Source organism: Podarcis gaigeae (genome assembly GCF_964106915.1).
Source record: "Podarcis gaigeae genome assembly, chromosome: 5".
NCBI lineage: Eukaryota > Metazoa > Chordata > Lepidosauria > Squamata > Lacertidae > Podarcis > Podarcis gaigeae.
In genome coordinates this window covers 58149509-58169925 of record NC_139681.1, presented here as the reverse complement: position 1 = coordinate 58169925, position 20417 = coordinate 58149509, and the positions used below count along the sequence as shown (strand labels likewise).

General features: G+C 40.8%; 2 protein-coding genes across 14 annotated transcripts in view; one reads left to right on the top strand and one right to left on the bottom strand.

The window, feature by feature from the left end:
- POLL (DNA polymerase lambda) overlaps positions 1-18740 on the top strand; it is a 131669-nt gene extending 112929 nt beyond the window's left edge. The window contains exon 10 of the mRNA XM_083737977.1: positions 18312-18740. The gene's annotated coding sequence lies outside the window, so the exon portion shown is untranslated. The remainder of the gene's footprint in view (positions 1-18311) is intronic.
- Positions 1-20417, bottom strand: part of BTRC (beta-transducin repeat containing E3 ubiquitin protein ligase) — a 122940-nt gene that overhangs the window by 20997 nt on the left and 81526 nt on the right. For all 13 annotated transcript variants that reach the window (XR_014563994.1, XM_083737963.1, XM_083737966.1 and 10 more), the window contains one exon: positions 2330-2561. Coding sequence is in view for 12 of the 13 variants with exons in the window: in XM_083737963.1 (XP_083594089.1) it covers positions 2330-2561 (232 nt within the window). In the remaining variant the exon portion in view is untranslated. The remainder of the gene's footprint in view (positions 1-2329; positions 2562-20417) is intronic.

Sequence of the window (20417 nt, the reverse complement as noted above, 5' to 3'; positions counted from 1 at the left end):
TGTATGCAACCCATGTGCTCTATCACTGAGCTACAATCCTTCTGCCATGCGTTGGAAAGTACTGGATACTTAAGGCTTATATTATAATTGAACCAAGAACTCAGAAGTGCTCCCACATTACAAATGCTTTTCATATAAGCTAGTTCCTATCATAGAGCTAGCACAGAGAAGACCTAAAAAATACATGCACATAGACCAAAGTGCTCTTGTGGGATCTTGAGGGAGAGACTCTCGCTCTCAAACTGGAGAGATGCTTCTGTCTAATGTCATGAGTGATCATCAATGGGAATTGTGGGTAAACCATGATTTCTTGTGGCATCTAGTGAATATGAGCTACTGGGTTTTTTGAGTGGGTAGATTAATGTTCAATTTGCAAGGCTACTTTAGTTGCTTGATCAAATCCACCCCCACCCCCAGTTTCACTTGGGAAAGAGTCAAGCATGCCAGATTAGCATAGCAGGCAACTTTTCTCTCCAAATAAAAAGCTACCAAACATCCAGAGAGAGATCAAATGCTTCATTTCCTGCTCTTGTTACAGCTGCCCCAAAGACTGAGCTTCATTTGTCAACAACAGAGGCTGAGCGTAGGAAGCCATGAATGCATTTTGGGATGGCTGGGGTCACATGTCTTACATTTAAGCAGACGATGCAGAGTGAGATGCCTATCAGATGATTCTGATCAGGATTTACAGAGGACACGCTGTACCAAAACTTTGCTGCTGACAAGCAGAAGACCTGATAATGAGCTTCTCATGTATCAAAGTAGTTTTTCCTCCCTCCATATTCTCAGGACAAATTCATGAAAAGTAATTTTATAAAGAAATGTGATTTCTAAGAGACAACTCTTTCAACCCCGACACTCCTAGATTGGGGGGCAGAGTTTTCCTAAAATGAAAATTAAACCAAGCAGCATAATTCCACTTGACAGACAAGACAAACTTAAGCAAGTAAAAGAAATACTCAACAGACCAAACAAAACTTTGCTGTTACCACCTTTTCCAAAGGAGTGGGGTGCTGTCCCTTATTTCTGCTACATCTCGAATGCAGCACAATGTTAGGAGAGAATCTGCTCCTTTTTTCAGCTCTGAGTTTGGAGCTGGGGAGGGGCAGAAAGTAAGCTCCTGCTTGCCCACAGCTCACTGTTAGGACAGAAGGTTGGGCGCTAAAAGCTCAGAGCACATTCAGGCACAGAGACAAGCTGATGGGCCTCCACTTTCCCGCTTCATCTCACAGCTGAAGGCAGAGGCATCCTGACTTGATCTGCCTCTGTGTCCAACAGTGGCTCCAAGTTTGGAACACCCCTTAGGCGCAGAGATAAGCCCATAAGCTTCTGCCTCCAATATCCACCTCCAACCTGAAAGTGGGAGGTGAAGGCACATCAGTTTGCATCTCCATGTTAGTCCCAAGATTGGGCTCACCACAGCCCAATGTTCCATTTGCCACAGTGAGGCAGTGATAGATACAGATTATTTCTCCAACACCAAAAGCTATTGAAGAATATACTTAAGTATAAGCTGTGATGTTAAGGCTTTAGATTTCCATCATTCACTATGTTAAAGCTAAATAAAGTGGGCAAAATTCCAGGCAAAAAAAGAAGAAATGTCAAAACTTTACCTATGAGCATATGTGGCAGGTACAGTGTGACTGCAGAACATGACAACCACCACCTTCTATAGAGCATCTTTCTTTTACACCACAATTTAGGGTGGGAAGAATCCCTTCTAGATGGCAAGGAGGACTTCTGTTTTACTTCCCTCACCCAGGAGCTTCTGGACCAGGGGTTGTCAACCTGGTCCCTACTGCCCACTAGTGGGCATTTCAGGATTCTAGGAGGGCGGTAGGGGGTTCTACGGCACAAGCTGAATCCTTCTTTCACTGAGCACTGGCGGGCAGTAAGGAAATTTTACCATCAAGAAAGATGAATTAGTGGGTGGTAGGTATAAAAAAGGTTGACTACCCCTGTTCTAGACTGAACTGAACATGTTTCATAGGAAATAATATGCTGTATAGAAATGACATGAACTTGATGACCCCTGCCCCAAGACCATGCTAATTTCTATGATCCAAATCCTGTTAACTGTTGTGTGCCCCCAGTAAATGAAAGGCAACTAACCAAACATAACAAGTGCACCTGGGGGGGGGGGGAACCATGAGAGCATACATTTTACGATAGGTGACATATCCTCAAATGGCAACTCCTTTCTAGGACTCCGGGACAGAACACCCTGCTACTGAAGAAGGCTGTTCGAGAGATATGAGAAGTCAAGGTCTTTTTACACGTTTTTGAAGCCTGCAAAGTCTGTGTGTTTGCCAATAGCTTTTCAGACTACCTGGTAGTGCCGTGATGAAGTCTCTCTGTAACATAGGTTTGAGGTATGAGTTGATGTGCCCGTGCTGATAATGACACATCTGGGAGATGAGATGTTCCACAAATTCCACTTGGTCGGACTCTGACCACTGCTCAAAATACTTGATGCAGAGCTCCTTCTCCTTTTCATAGCTTGCAGATAGCTTCCTTTGCTTTGGCACAATCATGCTTGAAGTGCCATTGGCAAGTTTTGTCTATGGAAGAAAAGAAGAAAATGTACAACACTGAATTTTTCAGGGCAGAGAATTTGACATCCTTAGAAGACAATACATTGCACATAAACCTACCCATGTGATGGAACAAACAAATCCACCCAGCTCCTACTTACATGTTATATAGTCTAAACTTCTGCCAGTTTCCAGCCACTTTAGTGTACTGATACATGCCTGTCTGATGCTTCACACCTAAAACCTTTTTTAAAAGTCCATTCTGGACTGCTACTAAAATTGTGAAAAAAATATATAAGATACAAAAGGGGGGTCCCCAATGCTGCTGTTCAGTATCATGCAGAGTATGAAACAAATATGTCTTATTCAAAGACTATGAACATACAGAAGTGAAACTTTAAAAATAACATTTTATAAAACTATGCGCTTTGACTTTCTGGTTTTATAGTGTTAAGATACTCACCATGAAACCGGCTCCTCAAAAACAAATTTCAGGGATGGATAAAAAGTATGAACCTCTTCTATGATAGTTTTAAGGAGGAGGGCCAATTCAAATGTTTTGTTGACAAATTTAACTAGATTTAAGTAACAGTATCTTGCTGCTATGGAGGACATCCTATGATGTCCCATGTTGTTCCATCACTACCAAACTAAAGGTCCTTTAGCATATGTTGTCTCAGACATTTCCTTCCAATAGACTGAAACACATCTAGGGAGGACAAGTGTGCATGTCTTGAAGACTTTCAAGAAGTTAAGGCCATCAGAAGTTTAGATAGTGCACATTTGTTATTAGACATAATTGTAATAGTCCATTAAAGAATAGTGCAGGGACTTGCTACAGACTGTTATGCATGGTGATAAAAAGAAATAACCCAATAGTCCAATCTTGATCTTGTAAAGGCACTGCACTGAAGAGTAAACTTATAGGACCAAACAGTTCCCTGTGCAACTGCTGGGATCTAATCTGAATTGCAGCATTTGATCAGGCGAACCAAGTTATTGGTCTTACATGGCTGAGTTTGGAAAGAATACAGATGGACACAAAGCTCAGTGTCCTTTATACATAAAGACTTGCACCCTGATAACTAGAAGCCTCACCCTTATGCTGAAATGTCAGTCTTCTGGAAATACTTCTTGTTTTTCTAATATACGGTACTATATGAAAATAAAGGATGTGGGTTGTTTTTTTGTGGGTTTTTTGCAGATTGAGGGTTAGAATGAAAACAGATCTTACATATTTTTTCATATACCACTAGGATCCGTATGCTACACAGACAGATTCTACACCATGCAGAACAATCATACCTATGATTGATTGCTAATGCTCCTTCAGCAATTGACCGACAAGCAAAATATTTGGTTGGCAAACCAAGAAACATCATAAACAAAATTGGATTCTCGCTCTCTATTGAGGCCTCAACAGTCTTTATGGAAATGATAAAACATAGCTCCTTGGTGTAGAAGTGCTGGGTTTCTCTATGCACAAATGTTGTTGGCGATAGCCTAGCATTAAAGCATGAAGGTTGGACTCTATTGAACACTGGCCTGGAGGGATTCTGTGGCTGTTTTCACAGCAGTTCAGTTGTTTGCAGAACGAGAAAACCAATGAAACGCTGGATTAAGATTTAGATAGTTGATAAATGGTGTATTTTATAAGCCTGACCTCATTTCATTTCCCATTTCATTTGCTGCACAGCCAATCTTACAGCAGGCTGTCTTCATCCAGCATGTTTTTAAAATCATTACCTTCTGCCTTTTTACCTACTCCCTTCTCAGAAAAAACATTGTCTTTGAATTTTGAACACAAGTGAGCCAAATCACCAATCTGCATAAGCAGCAATGTTACAAGTCAGGATGCAAGGGTGACCTCTGAGGAGCAGTCTATACCATCAAACAACCTGAGATGATAACCCCCAAATTCCCCGAATCTCTAAACTGTTTCCAGACTGAAGTGCTCAACGAAATACTAATGTGCTGGGTATCTACAACGCTGGCAACTATTTTACATAGATTTAAAACATACAGTGGTACCTCAGGTTAAGTACTTAATTCGTTCTGGAGGTCCGTTCTTAACCTGAAACTGTTCTTAACCTGAAGCACCACTTTAGCTAATGGGGCCTCCCGCTGCTGCCGCGCCGCTGGAGCAAGATTTCTGTTCTTATCCTGAAGCAAAGTTCTTAACCTGAAGCAAAGTTCTTAACCTGAAGCACTATTTCTGGGTTAGCGGAGTCTGTAACTTGAAGCGTATGTAACCCGAGGTACCACTGTATAGTTATAAACATAGAGATAGCTCAAATGAAGTTATCCCAACATCTTTCATTATTGGCCATGGTGGCTGGGGATGATGGGATTTATAATTCATACATCTGATGGATACCACGTTGGCTACCCCAGCCTTAAATGACTGGAAATCATAGGAATCCAGCATGTTTCAGATGATATATTTCCTTCCCATGTGTAAAAGGTGGACTAAATATGAAGACAATTTTGTTTCATCAAAACAATCTGTGGATTTCTTGTGCATTCCAGCTGAATGCACTGATCTATTTTTAACCAAATAGAGAAAGGGAGTGGCTTTGACTGCCTTGAAGGTGGTGGTTGGAGACACCCTATATAATTTGTCAGAATATCAACTAGTTGCTATTCCTCCCTCTTTAGATGATATATCTTAACAGATAGTAGCAAATTCCTGGATTATCTAGACCCATTTTGGATTTGGATCTTGACCCAGTTTGGGAACTGAAACTGCCTTCTTCACCTGGTTTGACCACCACAGTCAGAAGACAGGGGAGTGTAAGCCTTTTGATTCTCCTGGACCTCTCAGTGGCTTTCAAATACTATATATTTAAGTAGTTACTTTGAATAGTTTGTCCTGTCCTAGCATGTCTCAGTGATCCCAGGAAGGCCAGGTCAAAGCAGTGGCACTTACTGGAAAGGTCAGCTCCTCATGTCTAGAAGAGTGGAGTCACAACAGGTGGGGCAAGCCTAGTTTGAGAGAGCACTATCAAGACGGCTATGCATGAGCACAACAGACAAGACAGAACACCACCTGTCAGGACCCTGGACAAATCACAGTGGCAGGATGTGGCTGGAACTCACCCAAGGAGTGCTGTTTGTCTCAGCAACAACCTGAGGTCTCCTGGTGGGACTGAGCCTGTCTTTAACCCTGCTCTCCCCAAGGCAATTTCTTTTTCTAGAGGAACCACTGCCCAGTTCTGTGACTGCTGGCTCCTACTGGGCAGTGAGAGCTGCAATGGAGGTGTGCTCTCTGATGTATCGAAGGTCCTGAAGCAAAGGACACCAGCTCTTTGAGTGACGTCTCCTCCCCTCAAGTTTTCGTCTGAGCCAGAAGAATTGTTTGACTTTGGCTCATAGGCTGCTGGAATGGTTTTGCATTTCTGTTGAGTTGTCTGAACTGTTTTTAGGATTTAAACAATGTTTAAGCACCTTACAATTTTGGTTGGTTGGGATAGGTGAGAAATTCACAAGCCACTTTTACTCATCCCTACCTCTTTTGCAGTGGTGGGCTCCTTCCAGAAGGCAACACTTTCTTTCCCCCAGGATAAGTAAGTAAGCCAACAGCAGCATAGGAACACAAGCAGCTGCTTTAATACTGAGTCAGGCCATTCATGCATCTAGATCAATACTGCCCACACTGACTCCAGCAGCTGTCCAAGTTGTTTTACCACTGAGTTATGGCCCTTCTGCACAGTCCCACAGGAAACAGCAGCGCTGTTACTTCCAACATGCAGTTCCACAGAACTTGTGAAGAAGCCAAAACAGTCAGTACAGGTTCACTAGTGAAAAACCACGATATGCCTTGCATGTGTAAGGATTATCACAGAGTGGCAATATTTGAGCCTTGTTAACAAATTATTTTGAGTATGTATTTCCTTCACCCATAGACCCCCCCATTTTCTGTCCCGGCGCTTCTCTTGCTCCTCCTTCCTCACTCCAATGTGCAGTTTCCTTCTATGACTTCAAATCAAACTCACCAATTGAATTGTAGCATACTCTGCTGCACAGTACTGAGAATGAGGTGATGGAAGGAAATAATAATTATATGGGAGGGAATGTATGTGTGAGTATGCATGCTGGAGGGGGGCAGTCTGGAACTGAAAATATCCCATTTGGTTCCAGGCTGTTCACTTTGTGGCTTTGGGCAAGTCATTTCAACCCTCTCTGACTTAGTTTATGGAAGGTGCTATGTAATTTCTAGGCAGTATAACCCTTTATGACTACAAAAAACATCCCTACTCCTATACATATAAACTTCATTGCATGTCCTTTAATCTCCACAAAGCTGTAAAAGCACAGCTCCCCTCCCCCCCCCCCGTTCTAAAGCATTCAATTAAAATATTTTGAAGCATCTGTCGAAGTCTAGTAAAACAACAAAAACCTAGAATCAAGTAGTGATTTCTTAGAAACCCACTGATGACTAGCAATCTCAAAATCCTAAAAAAACTATTCCGTATTCCGCAAGGAGAAAATTACTCCAGCAATATTGGGTATACCGAACACCTGCATCCTCACTAAAGAAAGAAGAGGGAAGCTTGATTGTCAAGTCCAAACTATATGTGCTACTGGCAAATTCATGATTGTAAAAGCAGGTCTGCCCATTCACCTGGAAAAGGAGATGATGTTCCTGTTTAGGGAAATGTTAAACGTTTGATCGTGTTTTTAATATTCTGTTGGGAGCCACCCAGAGTGACAGGGGAAACCCAGCCAGATGAGTGGGGTATAAATAAATAAATCATCATTATCATCATCTAGCTGTTTGAAAGAGCAGAGGTAGGAATGCTGGCCCCTTCCCCACCTATATTTCATTCCACAATTTTCCAAAGCTGTGACAACTAGTGATGGGGTGTAAATAATACACAGTTGCTCTAAGTTATGCTTGAGGGGAGGAGTCCCTATGTCCTTACCAATGGATGTCAGATGACAGCCATGGAGGTTTTACTACTCTCTGCCTCCTGCTGGTGGCTGGCCCTGCCATTCTCTCACATGGGCCGTCCCAGGATGTAAACACGGCTATTAGAAAATGTATGGAAAGAAGAACTGCAGAAGGAAGAGAAGTGGGGATGGGAAGGGGGCTTCAGGACATTCTGTCTGTGTAATCCATATGGACTTCCCTTCACTTTTCAATAGACACATCTCCAGAACCTCCAAAAAACTGGTTTCTCTAACCTAGTCCAAGTGCTTACCTCTTTCCGCTTCAATTTCTGATGTGAGAAAAACTACTAGGACTATGAGCAGCATCTTGCCATGGTCATATATTCTTCTTAGAATTTAACTCAACAAAATGCAGCTTTGCTTTATTTGTGTGTCTCAGTGGTGTCTTCTGGAGATCAATTGAACAGTCCTGAACACAAGGGCATTCTATTGATCTCAACGAGGGCACACAATGTTTCTGCTGAGCTGTCTATTACAAGATCCTTTAGGTAAAACAGTTACTGTGGTGGTCGTACAGTATGTACAATGAAGCAAAGGCTAAGATAAAGAAGGATAAACCCAATATGCTGAAACTTTTGAGGAAGGAATATGTTCTAATGTCCTGTTGTATCACCAAACTAAAATGGACTTGCCTATTGATAAAAATCACAATGATTTTCTGTCCCAGTATCATAAGCATTAAAGATGCAATCCTTGGTCAAGGTCCAGAGAAGGGTGTGTTTCTCCCACTCTGATACAATGGTTCTTTCCTCAGAAAAGCTGTGACCCATATTAAAAGCTGCTTTTTGAACTCAGGAAACCTTCAAACACCATTTGCAATGCAGCCTGGGTAGTGAAAAGTATGAATTGAAACTTTGTTGGATGTGCAGGAGCATTTCCACGAGCTAAACAGGTTTACCCAATTGTTGCCAACAGCTGTAAAAAGGTAAAGGTAAAGGACCCTTGACAGTTAAGTCCGGTCACAGATGACTCTGGGGTTGTGGTGCTCATCTCGCTTTACAGGCCAAGGGAGCCGCACATGCGCTGTACATAGCTGTGGGAACCCTCCGTCACTGCTACAGCCGCATATGGAGGATCCTCCATTCATGGGTGTAGCGGTAACGGAGGGATCCCAGCACCGTCCGTATGGCGCTGGAGTACCGCCGGTGGCAAATTGCTATGTACAGTGCATGTAGCAATGCCGCACATGCGCCCTACGTAGCAATGGCGCACCCCGGGTGCCACGACACCTTTGTTCACCCCTGACTACATTCACACCATAAATAATAATAACAACAAAGCCACACTATCCTCACTGGGCAAGCACAAACTTAATAGGAAGAAACTGTGGTCAGTCAACTTGGTGCCCTCTAGATGTTGTTGGCATACAACTCCCATCAGTCCTAGCCAGCATGGCTAATGGTCAGGGATGACCATTATAGCAACAAGGGAAGCAAGGCACATTGGGTCATGAACTCTTGAACTCTAACCCCAGAGTCAATAGTGCCATCTATAAGAATCCAACCTGTAATACAACATGATAGGGCGAGGGAAAGAGAGAGAAAGCTTTTTCACAGCAAGGAAATTCTGTGTAATCACTATTCTGTTGGAGCTTTCAAGTGGGCACAGATAATGAAATATTAACATATTTCAAAGAAGCTTGCTAGGGCTCTATGCAATATAAAAAGGTTGTTAAACACAAGGACATGTATACATTTGCCAACAGCATAGAGCTTCCGAGCCTGGGAAATAACCTGTTCCCATATTGCACAACTGTCTATAGGTTTCCCCTGAGAGGTTTTTTTGTACTGGAGAATGATTTACTTCGGGCCACAGGGGGAGGCTATGGAGAAGGAACTTTTTTATATGTACTTCTTTATATGTAGCCCATTTAACTAGTCACATCTGAGTACACTGAGGGACTCTAGTCTACACTTCCCTTGTATTTGGTCTCTCTCACGGAGCACTATGATTTGGTAAGATTCAGTTGCTGACATTGTTGACTAACACAGCTTTTCTAGGTCTCTCTCAGCAAGGCAACCAAATAGTAACATGTATTAGTGTGTGTCCTATAAACAAACGTTCATCACACAGTTCAGCTTTGCATGCCTGGGAGAGTACGGATTTGCTACAGAATATATGATGCTGCCTTATAGCAGGTGGAACCATATGTCCAAGTAGTCCAGTATAGTCTACTCTGACTGGCAATGGATCTCCCATGTCTCAGATGGAGGTCTTTCCCATCATCTTTTCCCTGATTCTTCCAAGTGGAGATGCCAAGAATTGAGCTTAGGACCTGCCATATGCACAGCATATGCTGTAGCACTGAACAATGGCCCCTTCACCCACCTTCCCATTCCATACTATTTGCTTGCGCTCATCTTTTGTCTTCCGTTTTCCACCCTGCTCTGTAGCCATAGCGTTCAACTAGGCAAGGTCAAGCTTGTTTGCATGGATGCAGTTGACTTTTGCTGCCAGCACATACGTTTGCTGCCAGCACATACGGAAGATCAGCAGAAGGCCTGGGACTCAGGTGTTGTAAGGCTCTTACACAATGTCAGGGCAGGACGGCTATCTATGCAAATGCTAAGTGTTATTACCATCATCACCACCACCACAGGGAAGCCGACTGCAGCACCCAGTGCTAGCTTTGAGACCCAATTAAGATTTGGCAGTATTCGTCCCTCAATGTCAGCATCAGGGTCGAACAGATTCATCCAACCCTCCCCTGCACTCCTCATCTATAGCTGCCTCTGTTCTTTGCTGGTAAACATGCTGATCTTTACAGAGCCACCTTAACAGAATTTTTGGTTGGGCCCAAGTGAAGAGAATTGGGGAGGGGAGAGGACATAATGTTTAATTATAAGAAATGATTGAAATAGGCACAGACATACCCCGGGTGCCTCTGCACTGCAGCAAGCTCTAAACTTGTTATCGTTAATGGTTTAAATTTCACTGTGCTAATCATTTCAGGACACAAGCCTTTCTTGATAATCTAATGAATTATTCCAACATCCTTCAGCAAAAAAAAATCCTCCATGACAGCACTAATTACAAGACGTTTTCCCAGTGCTTATGTAAAATATGACAGAGCAGCAGCTTAGGGAATTGCAAAAAAACTGCTTCTAATTTCCACCGAGAAACTGACAAACACCTCTCTTGCATCTCTCCCAGCTCTCAAGTAAGATTTAACTTTCTCATTTAGTTAATTACCGAGTGAGGATCATCATTTTCCCGGATCGGAGCGGCACAGAGCCTTTATCGTGTTAACTTGTGAACTTGATCGATGGCTGCTGCTAAAACTTAATAACTTCACCCCCTGGCAAATTGTAAGATAAATATAATAGGAGAAACTCTGACAGTAAAAACCTGCCAGAAATGAGAGCTGTGTTTATGTTTCTTTGCAGGCAGGGAAAAAAAATACCCACACCAACAAAACAGAAACAAAACAAAAAACCGCAACCAACAGCTTATTATTTGGTGTGTGTTACTTAAATTTAAAAGACTCGAGGCAGTTAACTTCCTGCGTAGCGTTCTAACTTTGCTGTGAAGTTAAAAGCATTGGGGACATTACCTAAGCAAAGGCAGAAGGAGGAGAACAGGCAAGGGCAGAGAGACTTGGGGATGGGGGAAGAAAGACAATACGGTACTGAAATGCAGTCAGACCTAAACACTGCTTTGTGGTTTGGCAACCAAAGTATCGGCTGCACTGAGTAGGTTAGCTGGCATACAAACAAAGGGGGCTGATCATCCTAGAAGGGGCATTTGAACACTGCAGCAAGGGAACAGGAGGCAGTGGCACAACCATAGCAGCAGGTTTCAGTGCAGGGAAGTCATGGTAACTGAAAATACCAGAGTCCAGGGCCTTTCATGTGTATTCACAGTAAGATCAGTACTGAATGGCAGCAGACTGGATGGTTCATGCTATTTGGGATAGCAATGGTGGGGAGAATCAGGCCACCCTCCCACTGCAAGACTTTGGAACCCAACTGAAAGGGTTGCAGGGAGTGCGACATTAGATAATCTAGCAATGAAATGACCGGAAAGAGCAACAGGATACAATGTGACTGACTACAACAAGGAAACTCTGGTTTACAATGTTTCACCAGTTATGATTATTCCGAACTAGAACACCTTGGTATCAAGAATCCATGCTCTTGGTTGGACTATTGCAATGCACACTATATGGAGCTACCCTTGAAGATGGCTCCAGAAACCGCAGGTAGTGCAAGATACTGCTGTCCAGCTATTATGTGGGGCAGTGAGAAGGGAAAGAGCAAATTCACCAAGTGCAATCCAATGTATTGCTGATGATGTACCAAGTTCTAGATGACCCAGTACTGAAAGGAATGCCTTCCTCAACACCTGCCAGCCTGTAAAGAACAGAAGAGAGTCCCAGCTTGTGTTGCTGTCCATGGGCATGGCCCATAGGGCAATGACACAGAACAGGGCCTTCCTGTCTGTGGCTCCCCAATCTGTGAAGCTCCCAAAGGAAATCTGATTGACTTTGTTAATTAAAAACATATTTCTTTAGCAACGCCTTTGGAACATAACTGTATTGGAAACTAAAAGGGAAAGCTTTTCTATAGCAGGGAATCAGGTTTTGTCCCTTCTTCTTTGTGTCCTATATTGCAGTATGTTTATTTTATCTGATACAATTCAATAAAGGGGGGACACACTACTGGAAATTGTGCCAGTCTGTATCAGCATACTTACTACACCACGTAACCTGCATTATTTTCATCTGCAGAATGGATCTGCAGAGTGGAACACATTTAAATTATGTCTCCAGATTTCAATTCATACATTTCCTCAACAAGGGACACATACAAAATGGTTACCACAACAAATAAAAACATGTTTGTTTACAACTAAGTAGAAGCTTTATATTAATTACACTGCTGAACTTTGTAATGATCCGGTTTGGACTATGAAATTGGCACTCCCAAAGCAAGCAGCATTCCCAACAGGGCCATGGCCTCCTCCCCCATTTTTTGAAGGCTTGAATTGTAATCAGAGCCAGAAAAGGCCAACTTCTCCCTCTTCCCAGTACTTACTTCGTGGCAGCAGAGTGGAGTGCAGATTTGTTGGGGATCTGAAATTAACCAAACTATTTCCCTTAAAATACACATTTTAAAAACTCAGTTTGGAAAACTAAGTTCTAAGGGTATCATGAGATGGCAACTCAGCTCATCAGTGCTTTAAAGCAAACCCAGGATCATAATCCAAAGACTTTAGTCATGCAGTCTATATGCTTTCTGCACTACAGAATTATACTGACTTAAGGGGACAGATGTAAAATTCAGGATTGATTTCTGTTTGGTTCTCTCCATACTGTATTGATAAGGACTTGATCACTTACTTGAAGACTACATTTCCAGAACTTTCACTTAGCCTGGCTGTTTCTGGACACAGTAGCATTTCTCCATCACAGTGATAGTAAAATGTTTGAGCTGCTTGGTTGATGGAGTCAAAATATTCATTATTTGAACAATACTAAAATAGCATATGATCTTTACAATGCTTTATTTTGGAACTATATTATTCTTTTAAATATAGAATAGAAGCTTTACTTTAATGGACACGATCCCACCAAAATTAAACACCACTGGTTTCAATAGGAGGGAAAAGAATGTGCTTAAAATATTTCTCTTGAAAACAACATGATTTATCTTTGTTGGATCTTTCCCAATGACTAAGCCTTGAATTCAGTTTTAAGAGATTATAAAACAGCATACTTTAAGGAGCACTTAAAATATTAACACACTCTCTCTCTCTCAACGTTCCCCTGTCCTTGTGAGCTGTTTCTTACTGTATGAGATGGTGCATAGGATCCTAGAAACCAGATTTTCAGAACAAGGGAGAGAGATAGAGACATGTTGGGAACCAATTTTTTATATGTCATACAAACTCCCCCTCCGCTGGCCTCTGTCTCGTTACAACAAATGTATCCCAATATAATGTTTTGGGATAGGTCTCAATAGCATCTTGTTTGTTTGTTTGCTTGTTTACAAACTTTTTCCAGGAAGTGTAACACATTCTAAGCGACCAGGTGTCTTTGTTACCCTACTCTTTTATCTGTTAAACTCCAAGGTTGTTGTTAAGAGTGATTTTCTTTAAATGCAATTTTGAAGAAGGTACAGATTCTTCTGTTATATCCAAGAAGGACTGAAAATTTAACTTCTGGCTTGCGGAGGATTGCTGGGACTGAGTCTGAGAGCCACTAGCACTCTGCTCTGGGCAAACTACTGACTGAACAATATCAGCTCCCTAAAGATGGCACTCCCATACTTTAGAATGTTTAGGCCAAAAAAAGGACTCACATTTCTTGAGTTTATTGAATGAATTTGTCTTGCTAACATGTCAGCTGGCAGACTCAAAGTGAGAGAGCTAGTTTTTCAAACCACTCAGTCCATTTACTTTTATTTCAGAAACTCAGTTTGCAAGCTACCATTTTCAGTCTACCTCCCTCTACCAGCCCAGCTTGTGCAAATTCATTCCAGGAGGTTAATTGATGAAGGACTTGCTCAACCAGTGCTGAATCACCCTTTCCACATTGTGAGCTCACTGAAACATCTAAATATCCAGTGCAACTTAGAAGTAAATCACCTGGTAGTGTCAAAACAACCACTGTGAAAAGATGCTAAAGATCTCATTGCTATTTTATTTCAAAAAGTAAATACAAAAAGTTGCACTGAAGTTAATCTCACTCTCCCTACCGAAAGACTTATTTATTACATGCCCACATGTGGTTTCTAATTATGCAGCAAGAAGTTTGATAAAAGATGCATCTCAACGAAAGGCTTGTGGAATTATTCTGAAATGAGCAACCACTTTGGTAAACTATAGGGACAGCATGAGTATAACGAGCTAGACCTCTTGCAGCTTTTAGCTTTCATTCAAAAAAGCAAGTTTCTAGTCCTCAACCTATTTTTGGAGGGGGCAGCATCCTTTGTATTATGCCCACCACTACTTCAGCCTCTTTGTCAACAGTTTCAGCTTTTGCAAAACTCCAACACATTGCCAGGAGATTATTTCTCAAAATAAACTCACTTTACATATATGTAATTTTTTTGTGATGGCAAACTTTGAATCTAAGTGACTACAATGAGTTCAGCACACAAGGAAAAGATGAGCACTTTGGTTCAGCACCATTTATTCTCCAATATAGTGGTACCTCAGGTTAAGTACTTAATTCGTTCTGGAGGTCCATTTTTAACCTGAAACTGTTCTTAACCTGAAAACCACTTTAGCTAATGGGGCCTCCTGCTGCTCCTGCGTCGCCCGAGCACGATTTCTGTTCTCATCCTGAAGCAAAGTTCTTAACCTGAGGTACTATTTCTGGGTTAGCCGAGTCTGTAACCTGAAGTGTATGTAACCCGAGGTACCACTGTACCTTAAATCTGTAGATAGGAATATGTGAAATCAGAACACCTGCTTCCATTATGTATGTAAAGAAAGCTGAGAGTTAAATAGTGCATTTTAAGTTTATTTGCCCTGTTTCTTCTAAACCTTTACAACAACAGAATCAAAGTTCTATCTGGAAATACAGGAGGATAAGAAACACTTATTTTTTATGAAATAAGTCAGAATTCTTGCAGTTTTAGCAAACACCTATGAGCTACTTAAAATGTTTCTGGAGCCACATGTACTTAATCACTGGCTTAAGAGGAACACGTGACTTTTGAGTCACCACATTTAGGGACTAATTTTTGTTGCACCCTGCAGTGGGCTACATGTAGTCCAAGAATACTAGAGAATTTCTCCAGTGACTAAGGAAAATGCATTCCTGAAAGAAAAGAGCCGTGCCTCTCCCACACTGCTAAACAGTAAACAGCAACAGGGAGAGGAGATGAAAAACTATTCTTTTAAGAGGTACTACTTTATGCTTCAGACAGACTAATAAAGTTTAATTGTCTGGAATCTGGTGACTCTTACTGTATAACTTCCCTCTGATATAGGTCTTCCATTTGGATTTTAAATGCTGGTGAAATCACTGAAATAAAATTTCCGTGAGGTTGGGAAAGAAAGAGAGAGAGGTTTTCCCAACTTTTAAACTTCAAGTTTATCTACAGAGGTTGATCTAAAATGGGTTCAGCTTCTGGTGATAAAAGAGAACCATCAGGTCGTGGCATGAGAAGCCTAGGTAGTTTAAATGACGAGATTAAAATCTGGAAACTATGATGCTTTAAAAACAGATAAAGCTTTTAGTGAAAGGCTTTTTGAACACACTCAGGTGACCTGCCTGAAATGAGGCAACAAAGAACTGAACACTTGACTTAGAGGTGTAAGGCCCTAGATGTTTACAAAGTTGGTTCACATGGTCAAATTACCTCTATGCAATCCTGCCTCCAGATTCCCTGCCCCCATGGACACCATCTCTTCCTCTCTCAGGACAATTCCTATTACTGTAGAAGCAGAACCTCGCTTCTGCAAAGTAGCAGCCATAGGACATCCTCCATGGGGATGCAACACAGGCGGATCTTTGAGGAGAAGGGCAAGGAGACAAAACTGATCATGTCAGTCAGCCTTCAGATTTTGCACCTTTCTCAGCAGTGAAGGACATATCCCCTTTTAATCTACTACAAACCAGAAGAGCAAGCCCAAACACAACTAAGACACCCTGGAACAGTGCTATGCACCCTTAAGAGTGTCAGCCGGGTTTGTAGGACAAAGAAAAGAACTGGTATTGGGGGGAAAACTACAATCTTCACTCATGCCTCCTAGTACAAATATATTACCTGTCCAAAAGATGCTAACAAAAACATTTGAGTCTGAAGCAGCTTTTACATGTACATAAGTTGCCAGATACAAAAGATGCTAAAATTAAAACACCAGTTATAACAATTATGCATGCGAAGTTTGTTGTCCATTCTCGATCAAGGACATCTTGACAATGTTTTGCAAGGACACAACCAGCTAGCTGGTTACCCACTAGATCATCTAGCCTTCTGAAAAATACATTAAAACCATTACTTTGATATATCATAATTTCCGTCCTTGATCAAACTACTCTCTAATCATCATTTCTGGCTTTACTCTGTCAGTTATAAAGGCAGAAAACAGAAGTTTTGTGCATTTGATTAACTTCCAAACGGTTCAGCCTTTTTGAAGTTAAAGAGCAGTTACAATTTTAATGTGAACTGAAATTAAATGTTAAAAAGGAAGTTCATTGATTAAAATTTTTAATACCCACAAAATTGTTATTCTAGAAAAGTTTTAGTGTTCCTTCTACCAATTTCTTTAACAGAGAACTATATATACCAAAAAAATTACAATTTACAGCTGCTCGTGAAATGTTACACTTCTATTTTTATTTTTAATTTGCTTTTATTTTATTTTTTGTTGCCACATGAAGAGGTTATTCCCACTAGTTCTGTTGAAGTTCAGGTAAGTAAATGCAGGGTACTGCTGGTGGTGATATAACAAAAGCCAGAAGCCTAACGATCAAATCTTGTTGCCTTGTCGTTCCAAAGATAGGGTACTTCAGAAAGGCCAGGCTTGGAAAAGCATCAATGCCACACAAAAGGCAACTGAAATAGGCTATTGATAGTTCAGAATAAAAGGAATTATCCGAGGATTTCCAAGATAGTATTGCAAAAGAGCTACTGCTATGCAGATTCATAGGGGGAAAGGTAAAAAAAGAATAGGTGATATCAAAAAGTTATTCAAGCTTTTGAACATCAGAAATTCTATACCTCAGAGTATTATTAATAAAATTATTATAATTGTAATTATAATATAATTTGTCTCTCTAGCCTGAGACAAAGCAAACAAATACTTCCATTATACCTTCAGTACAGTTAAATAGGCAGTTGTCTACCTAAAGTATCTACAGGTATAAAAGTTCAAAAATAACCTGTCTAGAAATGTGTGTGTGTGTGTGTGTGTGTGTGTGTAAATATGTATAGAAATAATTGTCAAAGATTAGTTATTTGGCAATGAAGATTTCTGTATATTTGAATGCTTGCACATTTTTTAAACCAACAAAAGCTGGTACCCTAAAAAAGATATATCAAGCAATGTTAGCATTCTTCTTCTAACATTCCCAAACAATGGGGCCTTTTAAATGTTTGTGTTGCTTTTTTTGCAAAGTCTTTCTTCAGCTGTTACTCTTCCTGCCCCAACTCCTTCCTGTTATTACTTATGTACAGCTTTCCTCACCATCTTGATATGTGACCATTCTCTTCTTTCCCTATCATTGCTTTCTCCACATTTCCCTCATGTGTAATCCTTGACTGTAAAATCATCAGAGCAGGGACCTCTCCAGTGCTTTATCTCTGTAGAGTGTTATGTTCACTGATGGCACCGTATAATAAAGTATTTTCCCACTCCTTAGTCAAGTTGAAGCACGGGCATTTGTCATGTACAGAACCAATACTAATAGCTCCAAGCTCCTTAACTCAAAATGGCAACCTGTATAAGGTTATACTGGAACACATTATTTAAACTAAGCCAGCCAATCTTCTAGACTGTTGAGCAACTAAGACCTGAACTCTAAAAGCAAATGGCATACCGTGTGTTTTTCATTGCTGAAGTTCCATGATTCTTCCTGATAGACACACTACATTCTGACAGCTGCCTTAAAATCAATACCAATATGAAACCAGCTAACAAATTCCTGGAGTTCAGAGAAGTGCCCTAGAGAGGCAGCACTTTAGTAAAGTTACCTTACTTATCACAGCAAGTTCGATATTTAACCACCAGGGGATTTCCAAACTTTGCTGAGTTTTTGAAGTTAATGATTAATATTTCTGCCATCTGGAGACAGAGAGAAAGCGATAAGTACAATAGGTTGTGTTAGGATAACCACAATTACATTTTTCTTTTTTCCACCCCTCTCAGGACTTGCTAGGAAGGAAGACAAGTGACTGAAAACAGCAGCTAAAACCAAGCCTTCCAGGAGACATTGTGCTGGGTGGAGACAATGAAAACTTTCTTCCACAGCACTTGGTACTAAACTAAAAGCAACATCCTGTCCCTTCAGATGATTCCACACCATCTTGCCCTGCAGATCTCACCCTCTATTGGTTTGCTTTAAAGGAGAGTTTTAGTGGCAAGTACATGGAATGTGAAGATGAAATTGCAGGCCTCTGTACACATTTGTCCATAGAGCAGGTAGATGAAGCCAATGCAGAAGTCAATAGAAGCCACTATGCTCTTGCCACCCACCCAGCTTGTTTCAATCCCTCGTTGTAGAAATCATTCTTTGCATGAACAAAATGCATACATGGAGGCTGGTGTACCCAATTGTGTAGCGTTTTTTTGTTTTGTTTTGTAAAATATATGAAACAAAAAAGGGATATTTTTTAATATACCCGCCATGGATGTTTGGAATTTACTGCCAGCAACCAAGCAACTGGTTCTGCATTTCCAAGAAATCAATCTCTGAGTGTGGCGGTGCCTACACTTTGGAACAATTCCCTGGCTGTTGACATCAGGCAGACACCTTCATTGTACTATTCTTGATGCCTGTTAAAAACATGTTTGTTTAGGTGAGCCCACTCAGAGATGTAGAATGTTGATATGCATAATGTTTTAATCTGTTCTTAGTTCATTGCTGATTTAATTTTTTTTAAAGAGTTGTTTCAGTGTTTACTGATTACCGTATTTTTTGCTCTATAAGACTCGCTTTTTCCCTCCTAAAAAGTAAGGGGAAATGTGTGTGCGTCTTATGGAGAGAATGCAGGCTGTGCAGCTATCCCAGAAGCCAGAACAGCAAGAGATCCCTCTTGCTGTTGTGACTTCTGGGATTCAGAATATTTTTTTTCTTGTTTTCCTCCTCCAAAAACTAGGTGCGTTTTATGGTCTGGTGTGTCTTATAGAGCGAAAAATATGGTATTTTGCTCTCTACAAACTGCTTTGAGGCTTTTCGCAATCAAGCGGTGTATAGATTTCATGAAATAAAATAATAAATACAAAAACATTTTTTAAATGGAAAGGTCAAGACAAATTCATTGAAGATTTTTTACAGCCCATTCTTCGTCCAACCACAGGTTACCTGACCCCTTGCCAAGGGTATCCAAAAACTTTACATTGTAGGAGCCCTAAGGGTTCAACAGGAATTGGGAGTACCATTATTAGTATACTTTAATGGTATACCGAGCTGGATGGGCTTACAGATCGACCTCTTTCCCTTCTCCTATTTAGAAACATACACAGTTTCATGTATTAGAGGAGGGTACAAAGCACAATTCATTTCTTTTAAACATATATGGTCCTTTTTACCGTATGGTTTTCTACAAATGTTCCTTGTGAACCAGTCCCTACACTCTGCCTGAGATACAAGACAATTTAGAAAACCAGATCACAGGCTAGGATGCATTAACTTACTGTGAGGTTTAATTGCTTTTTTTTTCTGAACACAGCATTCAGATGCATCCCAAGTAATCAATACTGAAGAATATAAATCATGACTTCAAATGGAAGTGACAGTCTTAAATTAACAGCACAGAGAAGCATTCTGGTTCAGTTCTTTGATTTACTCAGTTTTGTAAAACCCAAAGCTTCAAAAAGAACTCACACTGGCATTAATTAAACAACATTTTTATTACCTACTATCAAAGCATTACAAGGAGGGTTTACTAGTCAGCTCTGCTAAGGAATTACAAGCTTCACTCAATTAACAGTCTAACTTTTTTGTGGTGTCACTGCTAATTGAGATATTTTTCATTTTTATATCTTCTAAATTAATGTTGTACAGGAGAGCTCAGTCCAAGCACACAGGCAATCAGAGGAATCAACAGGAATCCTGAGGTCAGGAGAATTAACAGTGAAATATTTTAGTCATTAACTAAGTTTCAAAGATGCTGGCAATGACAAAGGGGGCTTTATTTTACCCTGTGATGGGAAGATCCTAGGTCAACAAGAAGTAACTATACACAAGAATATTTAAATTTCCAAAGGCAAATCTATTCTCATAGAATTAGCCGAGACACTGGACTGCCATTT